This window comes from Panthera pardus, unplaced genomic scaffold (assembly GCF_024362965.1).
Source record: "Panthera pardus isolate Hobbes unplaced genomic scaffold, ASM2436296v1 HiC_scaffold_3, whole genome shotgun sequence".
Classification (NCBI taxonomy): Eukaryota; Metazoa; Chordata; class Mammalia; order Carnivora; family Felidae; genus Panthera; species Panthera pardus.
In genome coordinates, this window is record NW_026526876.1 from 31,752,588 (window position 1) to 31,768,116 (window position 15,529).

General features: G+C 57.4%; 2 protein-coding genes across 6 annotated transcripts in view; one reads left to right on the forward strand and one right to left on the reverse strand.

Moving 5' to 3' along the window:
• Nucleotides 1-9,302, forward strand: part of HDAC5 (histone deacetylase 5) — a 38,279-nt gene extending 28,977 nt beyond the window's left edge. For all 4 annotated transcript variants that reach the window (XM_019434800.2, XM_019434798.2, XM_019434799.2 and 1 more), the window contains 15 exons: nt 19-312; nt 1,028-1,193; nt 2,052-2,185; nt 2,800-2,920; nt 3,387-3,436; nt 3,606-3,713; nt 4,121-4,176; nt 4,322-4,409; nt 5,359-5,478; nt 5,736-5,833; nt 6,009-6,127; nt 6,752-6,885; nt 7,208-7,292; nt 7,423-7,588; nt 7,668-9,302. In XM_019434800.2, coding sequence (XP_019290345.1) covers nt 19-312; nt 1,028-1,193; nt 2,052-2,185; nt 2,800-2,920; nt 3,387-3,436; nt 3,606-3,713; nt 4,121-4,176; nt 4,322-4,409; nt 5,359-5,478; nt 5,736-5,833; nt 6,009-6,127; nt 6,752-6,885; nt 7,208-7,292; nt 7,423-7,588; nt 7,668-7,707 — 1,779 coding nt within the window. In that variant the 3' untranslated portion in view covers nt 7,708-9,302. The remainder of the gene's footprint in view (nt 1-18; nt 313-1,027; nt 1,194-2,051; nt 2,186-2,799; nt 2,921-3,386; nt 3,437-3,605; nt 3,714-4,120; nt 4,177-4,321; nt 4,410-5,358; nt 5,479-5,735; nt 5,834-6,008; nt 6,128-6,751; nt 6,886-7,207; nt 7,293-7,422; nt 7,589-7,667) is intronic.
• A 379-nt stretch (nt 9,303-9,681) lies between these two features.
• G6PC3 (glucose-6-phosphatase catalytic subunit 3) lies at nt 9,682-14,094 on the reverse strand. 2 transcript variants are annotated; one of them, XM_019434795.2, is made up of 6 exons: nt 13,705-14,088; nt 11,704-11,810; nt 11,233-11,323; nt 10,916-11,034; nt 10,584-10,725; nt 9,682-10,350 (listed from the first exon to the last, which is right to left on the reverse strand). In XM_019434795.2, exons 1-6 carry the CDS (start codon nt 13,920-13,922, stop codon nt 9,987-9,989), a joined length of 1,041 nt encoding a protein of 346 aa, XP_019290340.1. In that variant the 5' UTR covers nt 13,923-14,088; the 3' UTR covers nt 9,682-9,986. The 2 variants fall into 2 exon arrangements, with proteins under 2 accessions (XP_019290340.1, XP_019290342.1); XM_019434797.2 differs by lacking the exon at nt 10,916-11,034 and having other exon boundaries at nt 10,202-10,350; nt 13,705-14,094.
• Between the last annotated feature and the right edge of the window lie 1,435 nt (nt 14,095-15,529).

Genomic DNA, 15,529 nt, shown 5'->3' on the forward strand with positions numbered 1-15,529 from the left:
CCTTTGCTCTGCTCCCAGATCCTCACCAAGACTGGGGAGCTGCCACGGCAGCCCACCACCCACCCCGAGGAGACAGAGGAGGAGCTGACTGAGCAGCAGGAGGCCTTGCTTGGGGAGGGGGCCCTGACCATCCCCCGGGAAGGCTCCACGGAGAGTGAGAGTACGCAGGAAGACCTGGAGGAGGAGGAAGAGGAGGAGGAGGAGGAGGAGGAAGAGGAGGAGGAGGACTGCATCCAGGTCAAGGACGAGGAGGGCGAGAGCGGCACCGAGGAGGGGCCCGACTCGGAGGAGTCCAGTGCTGGTTACAAGAAGGTGCTCCCTCCACCCCGGCCCTTGATCGCCACCCCTCTGTCCCCTGCAGCCCCTTCCCATCTTTGCCTTTCCCTCTCCCTGGTCTGCGCTTCCCAGGCTTTCTGAAGAGAGCCAAAGCAGAGTGGGAAAGAGACAAGGGGCTATGGAAGGGGGCGCTGCTTGTGTTGGTCTCAGAGCCATCTGTGCCCCAGTCTGCCAGCCCCTCCCTGTGTCTGTGTCTGCCCTTGCCACAGGCTGCTTGTGTGTGTGTGTGTGTGTGTGTGTGTGTGTGTGCGCACGCGCGCACGCACATGGCCTGTGTATCTGCGTTTCTGCTTGCGTAGGGCCGGTTGCGCATTGGTCTCTGCGAGCATGCGCGTGTGTACACACACACCCCCGCTGTTACTACAGTCCCCCTGCACCTAGAACGCACTCCATTCATTGCGGACACAGCCGAGCCCTCCGGGCCTGACTCATCCTGCCCCCTCCCACGCCCCCGTCCCTCCCAGCCTCTTACCTCAATGCTACTCTGGCGTGACTCATCCCTTCCCCCCACCCCCCTATCTCCTGGGAGGTGGAGATGGTGAAGGCTGGAGTGCCTCCTGTCCCTGGTGGGAGGAGATGGGGGAAGGGGGAGGTTTGGAAGAGAAGGACTGGAACAGGGGCCCCTTTGGGGGGCCCGGGACATTTGCCCTCACTTGCGTCTCACGCTCCCTCCCACTCTCCTCCTGCCCAGGTGTTCTCAGATGCCCAGCAGCTGCAGCCCCTTCAGGTGTATCAGGCACCCCTCAGCCTGGCCACTGTGCCCCACCAGGCCCTGGGCCGTACCCAGTCCTCACCTGCTGCCCCTGGGGGCATGAAGAGCCCCCCAGACCAGCCCACCAAGCACCTCTTCACCACAGGTGAGCCCCACCCCCGCCAGCTGTCCTTCCACCGTGTGCCAGGGTGCTTGTGCATCGTGTCCAGCCTCGTGCGACCCGCTGAGGGACCACCTGTTTTTTGCACCTTGGCTGCATAAGCCCTTGGGGCCCTGGGTGAAGAGAGCTCACTGTCTCAGTTGGTCCCTGCCCTTCTAGCTTCCTGTCCTCCTCCCTGTGGGGTCAAAAGTGAGGCCTCAGTCCATTCCAGAAAGCTTTCCCACACGAAGCTGCCCTATGCTGGGCTCTGAGGGGGCACAGTTGCCTGGGGATGGCCCTGCCTCACCAGTGGGGTGTGGGGGGCTGGGGGAACGGCACACGGGCTGTGACAGAAGGGGGAAAGGTGGATGTGCCCTGAAGGGAGTAGAGTGTTGAGAGCATGATGTGCAGAAATCAAAACCAGTGGCGGGGGGGGGGGGGGGGGGGCGCCTGGGTGGCTCAGTCAGTTAAGCGTCTGACTCTTGATTTCAGCTCAGGTCTATGATCTCACCTGAGATCCAGCCCCGCATCAGACTGTGCGCTGACCGCGCAGAGCCTGCTTGGGATTCTCTCTCTCTGTCTCTCTTCTCTCCAAATAAATACATAAACATTCAGGGGCAGGCTGGTTGAGGCTTGAGGAGCAGGGGGGGCTTTTGACGGGCGGTAATGGGAGAAAGGAACCGCGGGAGGAGAGGAGAGGGGCCGGTGTGTGGGAAGGCGGCTGGGGTGGGGCCGGGGTGGCCGTGGGGAGGTACTGGGGCCAGGGCTGACTGGGGAGAGCTTGGTGAGCTCTGCCGGGGATGGCAGTGGCCAGGCTGCCGTGGCCCAGAGCGGTGCTGGCTGACGGGTATGTCTCCGGTCCAGGTGTGGTCTACGACACGTTCATGCTGAAGCATCAGTGCATGTGCGGGAACACACACGTGCACCCTGAGCATGCCGGCCGGATCCAGAGCATCTGGTCTCGGCTGCAGGAGACAGGCCTGCTTAGCAAGTGTGAGGTGAGGGAGCCTCTCCTTCTTCCAGCTCCCTGTCCCCCCCCCCCGCCGCCCAAACCCAGCCCAGGCTTTTGTGTCTCTGTGTCCATGAGGCCTCTCTCTGTGTCTTCCTCATTTTTTTTTCAACCCCTGACCTCAGGGTTAGTCCCTTCAGCCACCTCTCGGTTCCATCCCTCATAGCGCATTTTGCCGAACGGGGGTGGTCCCGGACTGGGGTACGTGGGGGGCCAGGGCATACAGTAAAACCTGGGATTGTGAGGAACTTGTTCTGCGAGTGTTCCACAAGACGCCTCTAATCAATTTGAACTTGATAAACAAGCGATGTCTTGCAATACGAGTGGTACGGGACGCCGAACGTCACATGATCACCACTGAGCCAATGGTTCTTGAAATTCGCTTTGATATACAAGTGCTTTGGATTATAAGCATGTTTCCGGAACAAAGTATGTTCCCAAAGCAAGGTCTTACTGTACTCTCTCAAAATCCTTTGGATCTCTTAAGGCCGGAAAGCAGCTTCATGTGTCCTGGGCGGTAGGACAGAGAGAGGGTCTGGGCATCAGGGAGAGCTGGGCCTTCAGTGCATCCCCTCACTGGCCTCTTCTGCGCTCCCCGTACAGCGGATCCGGGGTCGCAAAGCCACACTGGACGAGATCCAGACGGTGCACTCCGAATACCACACCCTGCTCTATGGGACCAGCCCCCTCAACCGACAGAAGCTTGACAGCAAGAAGCTGCTTGGTGAGCCAGCAGGCATGGGGCAGGCTGTGTGCGCTGCCCTGGGGGATAGGGAGCTGTCGGCGTAGGCAAGTGGGTCCCAGTGGGCACAGATCATACCCTTGGCCGAGGTGGCACAGCCGCCACATTGCACACCTCCAGGGGGCGCCATTCACATAGACCACCGTGTGGGTGGGGTGCATTGCAGGAGGGTGGAGGGTGACAGGTCAGGCTTAGTGATGGGGGAGAGCTTTGCTCGTCTCCCTAATCGATCCATGCCTCTTTTTCCCCGCCGTCTGCCCCAGAGGTAAGGTGTTCCCGCCAGAGGACAGGGGACAGACCTCTCCCAGCTGGCGTGGGGTGCAGAGGCCTGTGCTTGGGTCTGGCCTTCTTTTTTTGGTGCTGGAGCTCACTGCCCTCTGGAGGCCCCAGCCTGTAGCCTTGGCACTTGAGGCAACTTCCAGAGTAGCTTTGTCCCTCTTCCTTGCAGGCCCCATCAGCCAGAAGATGTATGCCATGCTGCCTTGTGGGGGCATTGGGGTGAGTAGGGCACCTGCCAGTAGGGATGGATGGGCGGCACTCCCAGCTCTTGCCCCCCACCCCCCTTCCCCGCCCACCATGGCCGCTGGCCCACTGTCCAGGTGCCCACCCCCATTCTTGCCCTCCCCCTGCAGGGGGCACGCTGAAGCCTGCTCTCCTGCCCCCGCAGGTGGACAGTGACACTGTGTGGAACGAGATGCACTCCTCCAGTGCCGTGCGCATGGCAGTGGGCTGCCTGGTAGAGCTGGCTTTCAAGGTGGCAGCAGGAGAGCTCAAGGTGAGTGTGTGCCTGGGGCCTCGGCATCACGTGGCCTGGTCCTGCATCCTCAGGGGTAGAGTACGGGGGCAGCCTTGGCTTTCCCCTGAGCAAGCAGGCAACCTTAACTCTCAGGTGCCAGAGTGGGGGGGAGGTGATGGCTCCCGGGCCAGCCGGGGGGGTGAGTGGTAAAGAGGGACTGGCAAAGAGGCACTAACATCTGATGCTCTCGTGGGTCTCTTGAGATCAGAGGTGGTGTCTACTTGCCTATGTGGCCTGCGGCTGTGTTCTTAGTGTGTGGGATACATGTTTTTGACCTGTGTTCTCTTCCCTGCCTGGTTTGTGTTTCTCTCCTCTGCGTCCACCCCTTCTGTGGCCACCTTGCCTGTCTATCTGTCGTCACCGTCCCCCTGTCTGCACCTCTTCAGAATGGATTTGCCATCATCCGGCCCCCAGGACACCACGCAGAGGAATCCACAGCCATGTGAGTGCCACGCCCGCCCTGCCCTAGACCCGCTGCCCTCCTCCCTTCCCCTCTCCCTCTCAGCTGAGCTGATGTGTATCTTTTGCTCATGCAGCAGTCTGCTAAAGCTGACCTCCCCCATCCTTTTCTCCCCCCCACCCACCAGGGGATTCTGCTTCTTCAACTCTGTAGCCATCACAGCCAAACTCCTACAGCAGAAGCTGAACGTGGGCAAGGTTCTCATCGTGGACTGGGTAGGCAGGGGGCTGGTGGGACCAGGGTCAGCCTTCAGGAAGGCACCCCCCCCCCCCAACACTGCCACCTATTCCTTAGGTGCCCACACTGCTGCTGGGCCTGATGACTTACCTTGTATCTTCCTGCTGGAGCATCAGCCCAGCCCTCCCATTCCCATGGGCCTCCCTCCTTGCTAAGAGAGACTCAAAAGTGGCCTGAGCCCCAGTCCACCTTGGCCCTGACCTTGTAGCCTCAAGCAACCAAGATTTTCTACTGTGAACAGTGTAGACTGTTGCCACCGTTGCTAGAGGTACTCTTGACTGGGGTTGGCTGTGTGCCAGGACACACGGTACTGCTCGTGGTTCGTCTCGAGTGGTAGGAGTCAGGATGCGCATTTCTATAAATGGAGAGACACTGAGCTGTTGGGTGAAATAGCCGACCAAAGTCACAGAGTTTGGGATGTTGGCACTGTGCTTCGGATGAGACCTTTTGGCCCCAGCACTTCTGCTCTTGCTCCTGGGCGCCACTTCTCAAACCCCGCCTCTCACGGCAGAGGGAAAGGCACCCGCCACTCCCCATAACTGGGAAGTAGCCAGGAGCAGTGCTCATCAAAGATGAGGACTCTTTGAAGCCCAACTTTGGCTTAAAAACTCACGTAAGTTGGGTCCTTCGGAGTGTATCTGCTTTCGGTTCCGTACTAGCCTTAATGTTTCCCTCCACGCTGTTGAGGACAATGGTGCAGGGCGACCCGCCGTATTCGTCCCACGGCTTTGTATCTCTTCTGTACCGTGCCATGTTCTGGCCCACAGACCCTGGGTAGAGAAGTGTGGGGCGATACTGTTGCGGACAGAACACGCTGCCTTGCACCCCCAGAGTTCACCATAGGGTGGAGGTGGGGGGCAAGTGGAATTTTGACCATTGGGCCCGAGACTGGACCTTTTTTCTGACGCTCCCACCTCTGCCGTCTAGGACATTCACCACGGCAATGGCACCCAACAAGCGTTTTACAATGACCCGTCTGTGCTCTACATCTCCCTGCATCGCTATGACAACGGGAACTTCTTTCCAGGCTCTGGGGCTCCTGAAGAGGTACAGTTCCTGGGTTCAATCAAATATGGGGCCCCTTGGGGAGGTAGCAGAATGGGACCTAGCAGGGAGCCAGGGAGGCCTGTGGTGGTGCTGACATCCAGGGAGTCCGGGCTTCTAGCGGGAGGACCACGCAGGCCAACTGTCCCTCCACCAAGAGCAGCAGTGAGTGGAGTAAGGGCTGGACTCAGGGCTGAGGGCGGGGCCGATGTCTGGGATCCCCAGGCAGTGAGAATAACCCCTCCCCACCACGCTGCCAGGTTGGCGGAGGGCCAGGTGTGGGGTACAATGTGAACGTGGCATGGACGGGAGGTGTGGATCCCCCCATCGGAGATGTGGAGTACCTAACGGCCTTCAGGTGGGCACTGAGAAGGGCCAAGGGCAGGGTGGGAGCCCCCTGGGCCCTGCCATGGGAGGGGCAGAAGGCACTCAGGTTGGTGTGGGTGAGGGGTCTTGTCTCGGGGGGGAACACAGAGTGAGGGGAGGCCTGGCCTAGCCACCTGCCAGGGTCAGCTTGGGCCCTCCCTTTGCAGGACAGTGGTGATGCCCATTGCCCACGAGTTCTCACCTGACGTGGTCCTGGTCTCTGCCGGGTTTGATGCTGTTGAGGGACACCTGTCTCCACTGGGTGGCTACTCTGTCACCGCCAGATGTGAGCTGCTGGGGGATTGAGGGAGGGCGTGGAGCAGGAATAGACTGGCATTGCGGAGGTGGGGAGGAGGAAAGCGGAGGGGCAGGTCCAAGACGTGGAATCATCTTGGAGGGGCTTCCCACTCCCTCTGCCAACCTTGGCCTTGGGGTGGCGGGCAGGCATGTGGGTGTGGGGTAGCAGAGGGTAGATCTCCTCCCAGAGCCATAGGGGTGGGACTTGTTGATCCCTATGTTTTGGTGGTGCTCCTCATGACATAATTGGAATTTCTTTTAGCCCACTCGTTCTGTTTTGTCTTTACTTATTAAGATTTTTAAAAAGTTTTATTTATTTAAGCAATCTCTACACCCAATGTGGGTCTCAAACTCACGACCCTGAGATCAAGAGCCGCATGCTCCACCGACTGAGCCAGTCAGGCTCCCCTGTTCTCTTTTGCCTTTAACGGAGCATTTAGTCCGTTGACATTGAATTTTATCACGGATATATATCTGGGTTTAAGTCTACTATTTTATTTTGTGCTGTTTGTTCCTCCTCTCACGTTGCTTTTTCTCTCCTTTCTTATCTTCTTTTGAATTTTTTTTTTTTTTCCAAACCATTTTGGTTTCCTCACTTCGCCCATCCCTAAAGGTTTTGGCCACTTAACCAGGCAGCTGATGACGCTGGCAGGGGGCCGGGTGGTGCTGGCCCTGGAGGGAGGCCACGACTTGACCGCCATCTGTGATGCCTCTGAGGCCTGTGTCTCTGCTCTGCTCAGCGTGGAGGTAAGGGATGCAGGGAGGCACTGGGGGAAGTGGACTAGTAAGCCAGGGGGTGAGGGCCCAGGGAGAGGCCAGTAAGGGAGGGCCCCTTTCCTGATTAAGCAGCACTGAGCGCCCTTGGGAAGGTTTTCCTGGGTTCCAAAGACACCCGGTGGCTAGGGAGGGCTTTCTGACTCAGGGTTCCTCCTGGGTTCCTCAGGGTTCCTTTCTGCTGTTTACCCTTGTCACGGGAGATGGTTGGGGCTGAATGGGGTGCTCAGAGGGCCAGGCACCGCCACCCACTCCCCACCATAAGCCGTACGCCTTCTCTTCTTTCCCCTGCCAGCTGCAGCCCTTGGACGAGGCAGTCTTGCAACAAAAGCCCAACATCAACGCAGTGGCCACGCTAGAGAAAGTCATCGAGATCCAGAGTGCGTGGGGACAAGGCAGAGAGGCTCAGACCTCGGCTTGCCAAAGGGGCAGAAGCTTGTGGGTTTGCCAGGGCTGGGGATGTAGTATGCTTTCTGTCCTCCCTGATCCCCGTCTACCCCTCGTCCACAGGCAAACACTGGAGCTGCGTACAGAGGTTCGCTGCTGGTCTAGGCCGTTCCCTGCGGGAGGCCCAGGCAGGGGAGACGGAGGAGGCTGAGACTGTGAGCGCCATGGCCTTGCTATCGGTGGGGGCCGAGCAGGCCCAGGCTGCTGCAGCCCGGGAGCACAGCCCCAGGTAAGGTTCCTCCTGACCTCTGCCCTCACCCAAGCCGGTGCCCCCACCTCAATGCCCCTCCCTGTGCTTGTTCCCACAGGCCAGCAGAGGAGCCCATGGAACAGGAGCCTGCCCTGTGACACCCTGGCCCCCGTCCCTCTGGGCTTCATCATTGTGATTTTGTTTATTTTTTCTATTAAAAACAAAAAGTCACACATTCAACAACGTGTGCTGTGTGGGTCTCTCAGCCTCGCCCCCCCCTGCTCCTCTAAGCCGCCTCAGGCCTCCTGCCCAACTCCCCCCAGCAAGACCCACGTCTCCACTCTAGAAGTTTCCTCCCCCTGAAAGGTACGGGGGTACCCTTTCCAGCCTCACCTCCATGCTGTGTCCCGTACCCGCTTCTCTGCATTCTGTCCTTTTCCACCTTGGAGACTGGGCCGGCTTAAAGTGGGTGTGGGGCCCAGATAGTACCTTCTAGTTTTGGAGTCTCGCTAAGTGAGGAGGGAACAGTAAGTTTGGTGCCTTGGCTTCAGCTAACTGGGGGAAATGCCTTAATTTCACCCTCCTCCCCTCTCCAACCTCAGGGGAAGATCCGGAAGGTTGCTCTACAGTCTAAGATACAGAGTGGAGGGGAGGTGGGCTCCCACCCCGCGATTCCCCACCCTTTTCCCTCTTTGTTGTCCTCACCATCTCTGCATAGACCCCTTCTCCTCCTCCTTTCTCCTGGCCTCAGCACCGGGGGAAGACTTGTGCCCTAGGATGTGGGCCTGTGGTCTGTGGGCAGGGCTGTCTCGCCTCATACTCCTCAGGACCTCTTTGCCCTTCCCAGGGGTTGGAGAGGGTCAAAGTGTGTGGGGAGGGATGGGGCTGGACTCCTGGGTTCGGAGGGACCAGGAGGAGTCTTAGAACCAGGCTTGCTCTCAGCCTTACTCTGTGGGCTTCCCTGCCCCTCTGCTGGCACAGCCTGGGGACGGGGAGGTGGTCCCTGCAAGGGCCGGGGGTGGTGGAGCCTCCAGGCTGGTGAGAGCCCCCTTGCTGTTCAGGACCAGATTTCCCCAGCTATCCAGTGGTCACTGGCCCACCTCCCTTCTGGGGCCTTTTACGTTGAAGCCTGGGGATGGTGAGAGTGGGGTTTCTAGAAGGGGGCAGGGCCAGAACCCAGGAGTCTGCCCTCACCTGTAGCTTCCCTTCCTCCTGGGCTGCCTCTCCTGGCCACTAGCCCAAGGGAGCTAAGACCAGGAGGGGCTGGGGGCCCGCAAGGCCTAGGGAATGCCGTCTAGCCTGTAGGAAACCAAAGATGGGAAGTGGCTCCTAGGGGGCTGCGTCTTCCTCGGTCCTCTTGTCAACACCACATACGCTTCTTTTCTGCCCCATCCCGAGGGCCCCCCCCGCCCACCGTCTGTTTACATATTATCCTAATGGGGGCCTGAGTAGGGTTGAGGGAGCCAGGGGAGGGGCAGGAGCCCCACCACCACTGGTTCGTTGCGTGCTTGTGTCCTGTGTGTTGTTAGTGTATTCTAGATCCTCCTGGGGGATGTGGATGGGGCTAGGCCCAGTGTACCAGGCCTCTCCATGCCGAGCCCCAGCTCCAGGCCCTTCTCTCTCTCCCATGGCTGGTCTGGTTCTCATGTAAACCCACTCCTTGCTTTGTCTCCCTGGATATGGATTTCAGTTAAGTATTTTGTAATCTGTTAAACTGTGTGTCCTTATGTAAATAAACTTGTTTCTGGCAGTGCCTTCTGGGGCTGATGTCTCTCTTCTCTGGGCTTCCAAATGGAGTAGAGGTTCCCATTCCCCACCCTGGCCAAAAAAAACGGCTCTTCTTTTCTCCAGCCCCTGGACTGGCCAATTTAGGAAACAGGAGGCTGGGGTGGGAGGGAGTGGAGTCTCTGTCCTGTAGATTAAAGACAAGGTGTCACTGAATGTAGCCATAGCATCTCATGGGACCTCTCTTGTGGCCTAGCCGATGATGCTGGGCCCAGGCTGAGGGTCTCTGGAAACAAGCGTTGTAGGGGGAGGGGGAGTGTACAACAGGTGGCCTGGCAAGGGTCTCACTTGCACACACACAGGCAAGTTCAACGGAAATGTGCGCATAGGCAAAAAAGAAATCCAGATGTATTCAAGGGCTTTTATTGGGGCCTCTGTGAACCCCTCACAGTGTTACAGGACCCCACTGGTCTTGATGTTGCCTTAGCTCTCCGGGGACTCAGGGGAAGGCAAAAGGACCGGCATTTTTGGGAGAAAGAAGGCCCTTTGGGGTGAAGACCAGATGCTGGAGAAGTGGGAGACTGAGGACGACCGGGGCCTGTGGGAGCTGGAAGGGGATGGGGCTGCCTCCTGGAGTGGGGAGGGAGGTCACAGATCACGGAGTGTTGGCTTTGGGGGGGGCGGGGCAAGTGGCAATAGGAGGCACTTGAAGTCAGGAAGAGCGGATGGGTGGTATTTCCTGGGCACTGAACGTGTGCACCACCCAGGGCACAAGGGCCAGGACGAGGCATGGCCAGAGGGTGTACTTGAGGAAATTGAAGATATAGAAAAGGCTGATCTGAGGTGGGTAGCCCAGCCAGTCCAGGGGGCCCAGCAGCCCCACGGCCAGCACAAGACAGACTATCTTCTGGCCATGTCCCAGGTATGCTCGCCGTACCTGGGCATAGCAGGGAGAGTGCAGGGCAATGCCCAGACCCAGGGCGGCCCCTGAGTCACGGCTCAGGGAGGCAAAGGGCCGGCTATCCAAGTGCACCCACTCAGGCCGCTCACACCACTTGGAGGCCAGACTGATGGACCTGTGGGGAGGAGGGGGTCTTTGCAGGAGAGACCTCCCCCCTCTGGAACCTAGAGGGCCAATGGCTCTCAGCCCCTTTGGAGTCTACCCCCATGTTGTGCTGTGACCCCAGGAGAGTCTGTGTGAACAGGTCACATGTTCCTTTTTGGCTACGACAAACCAGGGACCCACCGGGCTGGGTACGGGTGAGGCAAAACGGGCTCCGGCCTGCCCAAACTTCAAAGCAGGACTTACCAAGAAAGATCCAGGCCCAGTGTAAAAAGGGTCCAGTAGATGAGGCTGGCACCCAGCAAGAGGGCCAGTGAGGTCAATCCATAGAAGCTTAGCTCCCGCTCCATGGGTACCCGGGGGGCCATCAGCCAGCCCAGCGCAGCACCTAGGGAAGTAAGGTGACAGCAGCTTCAGGGAGTTTGGGGGATATGAGCCCCCTGAGCTGAAGGGCAGCTTGGCAGAATAGACAGGTATAAAAGGGCCTTGGGGTCAGCTATACGATGGGAGGATCCTATATGGGTCCTCCCACTGCCAGTGGCACCCCGTAGGCCCACCATGTTGCCCCAGTTGCTCACCAGTTATTAGGCCAGCCAGCACCTGGTGGGGGAAATGTGCTAAGAGGAAGACCCGGGACAGGCCGACCGCCAGTAGGAAGGTGCAGTAAGCCAGACTAGGTATCACCCTCACCCAGCGGCTACAAAGAAGAAAAGCAAACGGTTCAGGGGGTGTCCACACACAGCTTGGCTTCCCTCAGCACCCAAGCACTTCATGGTTTGACCAAATGCCCCCAGGGTCCCCAGAACTCCAGCTCCCAGGCTGCCCTGCTGCTGCGTTCTTTGGGTCCAGGGCACCATCACCCCTGTCCTCATTGGTAGGCAATGCCAACGTGTACCTGTGGGCCCGAGTGGCCATCTGGGAAGAGATGGCCGTCATTATGGGCCAGAGCGCTGCTCCCGTGATCATGCAATGTCCAGAAGGGCTGCCTGCCAGAGGATCCAGAAGATTGAGGTGAGAGGATGAGGGTGGAACCCAGGAGCCCCTGGCAATAGCTGAACCCCGTTGCCCACCCCCTGCATTGGTCCACGGCTCTCTCTGCCCTGAAGCCTTCTTCACCCCTGCCTGAGGCCACCGCTCTCAGGCTTCTGCTTTGTCTCTCAGATCTATTCTAAACAAGGTGGGCAGCTGGCACTCTAGCCTGGGTGCCCTCCTCTGGAATTCAGATCAGTCTTCCTGGGGTTTCTTAGCTCTCTGGGTCAGTAACTGAGAGGCTGGGCCTCTGGTTAGGCCACCCTGGCTGAAAAGTACCCTGAAACACTCACTGAACCCTAACCACACTGGCACAGGGAGATTTGGGGCTTCCCACCTGGACCAGTTTCACAAGAAGCAGGGAACTGGTGGACCTGGGCTGGGGCCTGGCTGTAGTAGCCAGACTCATGGACCCACCAAAAGGGCCTGTCTCCAAACAGAAGCCTAGAAGAGAACAGACAGAAGATGACATTATATGCGCACGCAGCCAGGGGAACAGGCGGGAGCAGAAGGATCCCCGGGAGTACTCTGGAGGGCCTGCAGGGTGGAGTCGGGAGGGGAGTCCAAGTCTGTGCATTACCTTGCCATGAGTTTTCACCTTGGAACAGAAGAACACATGCTATTTTTAAAGAAGTGATAAGGAGGAAAGAGATTGTGTGTGTGTGTGTGTGTGTGTGTGTGTGTGTGTGTGTACATGCACGCTCTGAAATGCTCTGAAATGCTCACTAGTCCCGCTCTTACTCCTCCCACTGCAGGGCCAGCTCTGCTCTTCCCATTCCTAGAGAGCCCAGGACTTGACTTTCTGTTGCTCCCAGACTCCCCACTGACCCTCCTGAATCTTCCTCTCTCCAGTTCCCAAACTCCAGTCTGAATTACCTACATGTGAACTCCTTGGGTGAGACTCTCTTGTTTGAGAACGGAAGTGGGAAATGGACAGAGGAGGCTGAGAAAGAATAAAGAGGACAAAAAGCTCAAAGTCCCCTGGCTGGTGACTTCACTGGACCCTGGGAAACCACATCCTGAAGAGGCGAGGCTGCTGTGGCCAGAAAGAGGAAAGGCAGGAGAGCAGAAAGATGCTGCTGGGGAGGGAGACAAAAGGCACCTGCCTCTCCTCACCACTAGGTTCGCACGCCAGGTGCTCAAAACACACTTAGGAAATGAATAGGAGCTTTGTCACTTGTTGGGGGGGGGGGGGGGGCGGGCGGGCATTGAGAATGTCTACCCAAGGGAGTGGTCTGTCCTGTCGGGAACAGTAGAGGGGGAGGCTTATACGGACTCTGAGCGGGGAGAGAGCACAAAGCAAAGGGCAGTTAGGCAAGAAGGAAATGAGTAGACAGCTGTTTTTCCATTTTCAGGAGGAATGAAGCCTTTGCAGGGAAGAGTGGGAGGGAAGGTAATTCCTATTTTGTTTTTCAGCAAAGTCATTCCAGCCCATTCAAGTGTCTCCTATGAACTCCCTTCCTTCCCCCAGGCAGCAGAGGTTGAGGCGAGGGGAGGCACAGCTCCCCGCTGCACCCGAGAGAGACCAGGTGGCACAAAGAGATAAGGCCTGGGGGCCCCACCCACTTGCCTGGGATTCCTGGCTTCTAAGTCTGTGTGAAGTCTACCAGTGAATGAAGGAGAGAAGGAAGAAAAGTGTTCCCTGGAAGGCAGTGCTTTTCAAGTCTTACTATGCACTGCAATCACCTGAGGTCCCTGTTAAAATGCAGATTCTGATTCAGAAGCTCTGGCCCGGGGCCTGAGATCTTGCATTTCTAGCAAGTTTTCAAAGTGCTTCCTATGCTGCTGGTCATGGTCTGGGGAAACATACCTTAAATTTTGAGCCCTCTGTCCTTAGCTGCTAGTGTAAAGCCTGGCACAAAGCATGCTTCTTAACACCTATGTCAAATGAATGAATAGATGAATGAAAGAGTGAGCTGACAAGCAGGACCTTTTGCTACTTAAGTCACCACAGATGCTTCTTAAAATACAGATTCCCAACCCCTTCCCTTAAATTTCTAAGTCAGTATGTCTGCGGTGGGATGAGGTATTTGCGTTTTAAATATTGCATTGCACCCCTTAGGTGATTTCTCCCATCAGGCCTGTTTGAGAAACACTGGTCTCATGAGTAAGATGGGGACTCTTAGGTCTGAGTCCAAAATGCATGAAGATGCTCAAAGGAAAAAGTCAGGGACCCGGAGGTAGGGGTGAAGAGATCTTAAGGCCATGGGTTCAGTGGGGCGGGGTGGTGGGGGAGGTCCGAGCCTTTGAGGCACCTGCTGAGGGAGATCAGGGCTTGCCCAGGACTCAGGGCCGTTGGGGGTGGGGGACCAGGACGCCGAGGGCTTCGGTGTCTCACCACTTGAAGACGAGGTTGAGCCACTCGGTGATGAGGCTGATCCAGAGCACTGCGATGCCCACGCGGCGGGAGGCGTAGTAGGCCGCGGGGAAGTAGAACAGAAAGAGGCTCTTGGGATCGCCCAGAAAGGTGACCCAGAGCCACACGTTTTCCAGCCAAGGCAGCTGGTTCTGCAGCGCCTCGGCCATTGCGATGCCCGCGCCCAGCGTGGACTCCATGGCGACCGAGGGACCGGCCGGGCGGGGGTTTGCTCTATGGTGGAAGCCGAGGAGTGTCGGAGACGCCTCGGAGACGCCTCGGAGACGAGGATGCTGCTCTCCCCGCTGCGGTCCAAAAGCCCACCTTTCGGAGCCCTAGGCCCCGCCCCCTGCCAGCGACCGGCACAAGCCCCGCCCCTCCCCCGTCCCCCCCCCCTCCCCCGGTAGTCCCTGACTCGCGCGAGCCCGGCCTCTAGCCGGTACCGTTTCCTCTAGTGTTCCACCCGGGTCTTCCTTTCTACTGGGCAGCGCAGGGGACAAATCTTTGCGAAGGCGTTTCCGCAAAGCCCCACGTGGCTGCTGTTGCCGGCACGTGGGCATTGGGCGCAGAGTCGGCTCCCGCTGCTGTTCCGGGTCAAGGGAAGGACTAACCTGCGGGTGGGCGACGTGCCCAGGGTTCTTGCTTTGCTGCTGCGAAGATGGATGTGTAATCTCCAAGGTCAGGATTCCTTCCAGACCAGACCTCTTTTCTCCAGTATCGCTGCCCTCCAAAGATATTCTGAGATTTCTTGGAGAGAGCGCTACGGAGACTCCTCCGAGGAGCCAGGCATCTCCGGTCGGCGCTGAAGCGGGGCTCTACATTTTCGGACACCGCTAATCGGCCCTTGCCTTTCTCCCCCAGCCCAAGAATCTCCCGCCCGAATTCGTCCGCTATTGATTTGGAAGCTGACAGATAAGCCTCTTGATTCTGAGGCGTCTAACCTAAACGCTTGCGAATTCTTACACATAGCAAGCAGTCCAAGTCTCACTTCCACTTCTAAGCTTGCCTTACCTCCCTCCTTGCCTTCCAAAACCCCGCTGGGCAGGTAAACCATGAGGTAGTAGCTGGGTTGGCATGGGAAGAGGAAGGGCACACACCCACGGCAAAATCTGGAATAATCCTCTCTAGGAACACACACGAAATAGAATCCTCACCTATTCTAGGCGAGGTCCTGCCAAGAGGCAGAGTTGGGGTGGGAGGAGACTGCTGAGTGGCTCCCCAGTTCCTTCCCACCTCAAGCAACTTTGTTCTTGGAGAGTTTTCTGCTGGGTGAATGAAAATGAGAATGTAAATATGGTTCTTCTTGGGGGAGAAATTAATTTCACTAATTAAAAAGGTGTGGGGAATGGAAGCTGGATATAAACGTTACTTCACTCCCTTGCTGTTTTTCATTTGCCCCAAGGAGAAAGCCTACATTTTCTAGGTCTTTGAAAGTTTGCTCAGGTTCTAGCCAGACAACCTTTACCAGCCTACCCCCACCACTCCATTTCATAATATTTCTGAGCTACTTTATGTTCCTTGAAATCCACAGGCTCTGTCTCCTTTTAGAGATCTTGAGTGTCCTTCAGGTCTCAGATTTTTTCACTTTCTCCAGGAAGCTTTTCCTAACAGTACCTGGCAGTCATATATATGAAAACTATAATCACAATGCCATATAAAAAGTGGAGCGGCAGTTACATGTGACTTGGGGTCAGAGTTGAAAGTTCTCTGAAATACCACAACTAAAAGGCATCAGTATATTTATTCCTATTAAATGATTGGACTAATATATGCCCAACATCAGGAAGTTGATGTCTCTTGAAGGGCA